At 65.4% G+C, this 5,388-nt stretch overlaps 2 protein-coding genes across 2 annotated transcripts in view; one reads left to right on the top strand and one right to left on the bottom strand.

The window, feature by feature from the left end:
• The window catches only part of MNEG_6410 (hypothetical protein), a gene marked incomplete at both ends in the record, with an annotated part of 2,314 nt that extends 1,395 nt beyond the window's left edge, over positions 1–919 (top strand). Inside the window, 2 exons of the mRNA XM_014045115.1 lie at positions 200–277; positions 719–919. Of these exons, the coding sequence (XP_013900569.1) occupies positions 200–277; positions 719–919 (279 nt within the window). The remainder of the gene's footprint in view (positions 1–199; positions 278–718) is intronic.
• A 376-nt stretch (positions 920–1,295) lies between these two features.
• On the bottom strand, positions 1,296–3,433 carry MNEG_6409 (Membrin-11; the record flags this gene model as incomplete). The annotated part of the gene is made up of 6 exons (XM_014045114.1): positions 1,296–1,346; positions 1,686–1,799; positions 2,082–2,349; positions 2,746–2,825; positions 3,141–3,247; positions 3,328–3,433. 6 exons carry the CDS (start codon positions 3,431–3,433, stop codon positions 1,296–1,298), a joined length of 726 nt encoding a protein of 241 aa, XP_013900568.1.
• Between the last annotated feature and the right edge of the window lie 1,955 nt (positions 3,434–5,388).

Genomic DNA, 5,388 nt, shown 5'->3' with positions numbered 1-5,388 from the left:
GGGGGGGGGGGGGGCGGGCCCGCGTGGGTGACCTCTTGGCGCTGGTGTGTGCATTTGTCGGCAGGGTGGGGGTCACTCCCCGGCTCCGCCCAGCCTCCCCTCACCACTGCGCTCAACGGGCCCTACACTTGTAAACCCTCAGCAGCGCCCGCTGTCGTCCCAACCGCAGCCGCCCCTCCCCCCCAACCCCCGCCCCCAGGAGAACCCCGACCTCTTCAAGTGGCTCACGGGGCAGCTGCCCACGCCCCCCCACCTGGCCGCCAACCAGCAGTACATGGTGGGGACCCCACACCCCCTCAGATCCTGGGGGCCCCGTTCGGCCGCAAAATGTGACGCAGCGGGTCTGGCGCACGGCTGCGGTCGGTGTGCTGGGTCGCCTGCATTGCCTGGGGCGGGGGCCTCGGGCCCCTGCCTCAGGCCGTGAGCACGTGGGTGCCGCCACTCCACCCGTTCTGATGGCATCCACTGCTTCGCCGGTCCTGCAAACGCTTCACGTGACCCACTCAGGTTCTCCCCACCCATCTTGGCACACACACCGCCCCCTTGCCCCCTCGAAATCACCCCTCCACCCCTGCTCTGTAGATATCTCGCTCCTGCTGTGCAACCCGCCCCCTTTTTATGTACTCCACCACACGCCCCGCCCCTCAACCTCTTCATACGCACACACACACACAAACACACATACGCACACACACTCTTTCTCAACCCACCGCCCCAGGCCCTCAAATCCCACGTGGACGCGCAGCTCAGCGACAACCTGCACCGCGCGGCGGCGGCGGCGGCGGGCCGCGACTGGGTGCGCGGCTGGGACGACCCTGGCCGCCAGCAGCAGCAGCATCAGCAGCAGCAGCAGCAGCAGCAGCAGCAGCAGCAGCAGCAGCAGCAGCAGCAGCAGCAGCAGCAGCAGCAGCAGCAATAGCAGGAGCAGCAGCAGCAGGAGGAGGGGCGAGCGGCGACGGCGGGCGGCGGGGGCGTGGGCGGTGGCGAGTGAGGGCGGCGAGGGGGCCGCGCTGCTCCTATTCAGAGCCGAGCGCCCCGCTTTGTGAGGCGTTGGTACCTGGTGATGGTGTCGTCCTTCCCACATATGATTTACAGTGGTGTTCAGATTGTAAATTGGGCTTGACAGGAGCCTGCCGCGCTGTGAGGGACGCCAGGGACGGGCCAGATGCATCGTGCTGGTGAATCATTCGTTTTTGCGCCGCCGCAGTGCGCGCACACGGGCAGCAGGAGGCGGGCGGGACCACAATGTGCGCAGGGGCAGCGAGAGGGGGCGAGACGCGGCCCCGCTGCTGGCGTCAGTGCCACGCCCACCACAGCAGCCCCACTGTGAACAGCAACACCACCACCTGCACGGAGGGGAGGAAGGTAGCCGCGTCAGCCGACCCCTTGGCACACATCACATACCCCCCTCACCAGCCGCTAAGCGAGCTATCCACCTTCGCCTGAGCAGAGCAGCAGCACACCTGCATGCACTTAGAGCAAGACGCGGGCCCGCCCCTTGCAACCCAAGTCTGACCCTGCCCCTGCGCCAGCCTCGAGGGCGTTGCCCATGACTACGCCACGGGCCATGAATCACATGTGCATCACTCATGCAACCCCTACCAGGCCGTGCGCTCCCCATCTGTACCCCTTTGCACCCCGGCCCCCCGTCCCCGCGCCTTCATTCCCCGGAAGGCCCGGCGCACCATGCCGCCGACCGCGATGTAGGTGTCCCCCTTGTGCCGCCGCTCTATCATGCGCAGCACAGACTCCCCCAGGCCGACGCTGTTGATGACGTCAAGCATCTTCTTCTGGGCAGCCTGCGGGGAGGGACGGGACGACGCGGTGTGGTGCGGGGCGAGCGGATTGGTTGGCTGGTGGGTTTCCACCCCAGGGGGGTGGTGAAGACGTAAAGCCTCGCTGGAGGCCCGGCCGACCGTCAGGCACCAGTGCTGCATGCCTTCCAATTCCTCAGCCCCAAGCTCACATGCACAGCCACGACTGCCCTCGCCGACCTACACCTGCCTGACGCCTGCCCGATAAACAGCATCCGTTGAACAACCCCCGCCCCCCTCCCCCGCACCCCTCCCCCCTCAGCCCACCTTGATGCGCTCCCTGCTGCCGGCCATGCCCGCAAGGATGCCCGTCCCCTGCTCAAACATGTCGTTGAGCATCCGCCGCGACCGCACCACGTGCCCCTGCACCGCCGCCTCCTCGTCTTCCGCGTCCCGGTAGCGCCGCCCCCGCTCCGCGTCCGCCATCAGCTCCTCGCGCTCCGCCTGCTCGCGCCGCCGCCGCGCCTCGCGGCCGCCGAAGCGGTCGAGGCTACTGCCGATGAAGGCCGCCTCCTCCGACACAGACTCCACCTTGCTGCGCAGGGAGGGTTGGGGTGTGTGTGGTGTGTATGTGTGTGTGATTGTGTGAATGGGTGGGTATGGGTGACTGTGAGTGGGGGGATTGTTGGGTGGGTGCTGGGGCGCAGTTGCATGTGTGAAGGGCGGGGGGGTGCGGCAGGACAGTGTATTGGTAGTGGTGCTGCATGCTTGCGTGCGACATTGTGCGAGTGGCGGCGTGGCTGGGCGTGCAATGAGGCGCGAAGGGCCGCCGCTTGCCTGCGGAGGCGCTGCATGCCGCTCATCAGGCAGCGGTGACGGCGCGCGGCGCAGCACGCAGGTGCGCGCGTTAAGCGCTGCGGCCGCGTCCGACGAGCTCCGGCGCCCGCCTGCGGCGCTCAGGGCAGCCCTGCGGTCGTTGCCAGGCGCTCACCGCTTCCAAATGTCTACTCGTGTCGTGCCCTGCCGCACCATCTGCATGCGCCACGAGCTTTCCAGCTCCCGGCTGGTGCGCTGCACACAACAATGCAGTTGAGGAGGGGACAGCGGTAGGGTCGCAGCCTAGGACACCTATGGTGTCCAGCGCCAGATGGCGCAAAGTTCAGGGCACCTGCTGCGGCCTCTCTGCCGCAGCAGCCCACAACGCCCCAAGCAGCTGCGCCGCACCTGCAGCTCTGAGAGTTTGTGTTGCAAGTCGCCCGCCAAGGTGACGGGGTCGCCGGACCGTATGCCGCCCTGCAATCATGCGAGCCGGCGGCAACGGCGCGTCGGGTCTATGATCCTCGGAGCGGTGGGGTGGCGGAAGGGGTCGAAAGGCACGCGCTAGACCCGCAGCGGCCTCGACCGTGCCAGCGTGGACACGCCGGCGACAGCCAAGGCGCACACTGCCGTGAGCATGTGCGTCATGGACGCGGCGCCGGATCCCGCGGCGGCAGCTGCGGTGCGAGCGCTTGTGCGTCATGGACCGGCGCGGCGGCGTGCAACCCTGGCGCAGCGGCGGGCGCGCCGGGCGCACCGGTGCGGAAGCTGCCCACCTCAATGGCCTCGAGCCGTTCCATGCCCTCGCGCAGCGCAAGGATCAGACGCGTCGCCTGCGCATGCAGCGCCGATAACTCGCCCATGATGGCCCCGGCCGATGGGGCCCAGGCGGATCCCAGGCTGGCTTTGCGGGAGCGGTGCTGATCCCGAGACAGCAGTGCGGCAGGAAGCGTCGCTACTGCGCGCCAGGGCCAAATGCCAGTCTGATCGCCACTGGGCTGGCTATCACCAATAACGGTCGGCTCAAAACAGTTTCACAGCAAGGCGAAAGAACGCCGGCGCGTGCAAATTTGTTTGTGTTGTCGAGCAGGGCACGCAGGGATCGGACCTTTTCGAAAGATTCAGTCTGCTATCAGGCCTTTTAATTTGTATAACATCTGTGACCGCGTCGCATTGTGCAGACGTTGTCACCACGACAGCCTCACTGCCCGTCCCTGCACAAGCAGCAGCAGCTGCAGCAGAGCTCCATCAGCAGCACCAGTGCCTGGGTGCGCTCAGCGATATCCTGCGTGGTCGCCGGCCTGTGAAGCCTGCACGCCCACGTTTGAACCTGTCACCATACCTGACGTTGTCGCGCTGCAGGACATAAAATCAACGGCAAGCGTTGACTCAATTTTGAACGTATGGTGGCGGCAGTATAAACGCCAAAGGGCGCACCTTTAATACAGCTTGAGCTTCTGATATTAGATCTGCTGTTTGTCAGCAACACGAGTGGTGCCGCAAGCAGTGACGCCACGTGAACGAAAAGCAGGTGCTAGACGCTCCGGGCAGTGCGCTGCGCTGCCAGTGTGGGGCAGGCTTATGTATGATACGCGTGCAGCAGCTTTGACTACAATCTTGATTATGGCTGGTTCAGATGGGTTTTGCGGATCAGGAACAAGGGCAGCCAGGCAGGAGGATGGTCCCACAGTCCCTCAGTCCTGGTGACCCAAGACAGCTGGTGCCGCCAATGCACTTGCATGCGTACAGCAGTCATTGAAATGGATCGCTCTGGTCGTCTCTTGCGCTCTGTGTGATTTAAAGTTGGTTTGCTGTCAGCAATTCGCACGAGTCGACTCGCTCGCGCCAAAAACTCGAGATCGATCCACACGACAATTCATGTTGATGCCCGAACCGTTCGTCGTTCATTCAATGAAGTCTACTTAGATTTGCTGTGCCGGGGTGTTCCGGTGTATTGAGGTGGTGTGTTGCGCCAGTTGTTGCCAGCATGGCCGAAAAACGTAAGCTGGCAGGTCCAGAGGAAAGCTTTGTGTCGCCGCCAAAGGTGAGAACAAGGCTGCGCTGTGCACGCGCTTGCTCCGGCGCCAGACGAGCCGGAAGTAGCGGAGGTGGTGTGCCTGCAAGCGCAAGTGCGTTGCGGGCCCGTATTTGAATTCTGGCACACTTGCCCCCACCGTCTTCCCTCAGGCTCTTCGCCCCAGCCTCTTCCACGCTTGTGGCAGCCGCTATGCATACGGCGACGACGAAGCGACGCCGCGGGTGCTTTCTTTTGACGAGGGGCCCGCCGCTGCAGCCCAGCCAGTCGGGGCGCCTTCCCCGCCCCCGCTGCCACGTCGCGCCAGCACCAGCCAGGCGCCAGAAGAGGGCGGTGACGCCACCCCTCATGCCCTGCAGCCTTCTCCGGGGCGGTGCCGCATCAGTGCCACACCCAGCAGCACCTGGAGCAGTCATGACGCGCTGAAGGTGACTGGGCGCAGGGGCGTTGACTCCGTCGGTGTCGCCGCTGCTGCTGCCGCGGCTGCTGCCGCTGCCGCTGCTGTTGCTGCTGTTGCTGCTGTTGCTGCTGCCGCTGCTGCTGCTGCTGCTGCTGCTGCTGCTGCTGCTGTATTTTGCTGCTTCTGCTCCAAACAAGCTGATGCTGCTGCGGGGAACACAGGCAATTCTCGCATCCAGCAGCCTGCAAAGCAAAGCACCAGCTCACTCAATCCACGCTCATGCCGCCATCCACGCAGGTCCTCCCGCAGCCGCCAGAGCCCCAGCGTTTGCGACCGGCCGCCGAGCCGGGCGTGTTGTCGCCGCGGCGGCTGCCTGGGCGGCG

This window comes from Monoraphidium neglectum (assembly GCF_000611645.1).
Source record: "Monoraphidium neglectum strain SAG 48.87 unplaced genomic scaffold scaffold01037, whole genome shotgun sequence".
Taxonomy (NCBI): domain Eukaryota; kingdom Viridiplantae; phylum Chlorophyta; class Chlorophyceae; order Sphaeropleales; family Selenastraceae; genus Monoraphidium; species Monoraphidium neglectum.
Note: the sequence above shows the minus strand (reverse complement) of the source record. Positions and strands in the feature narration are given on the sequence as shown.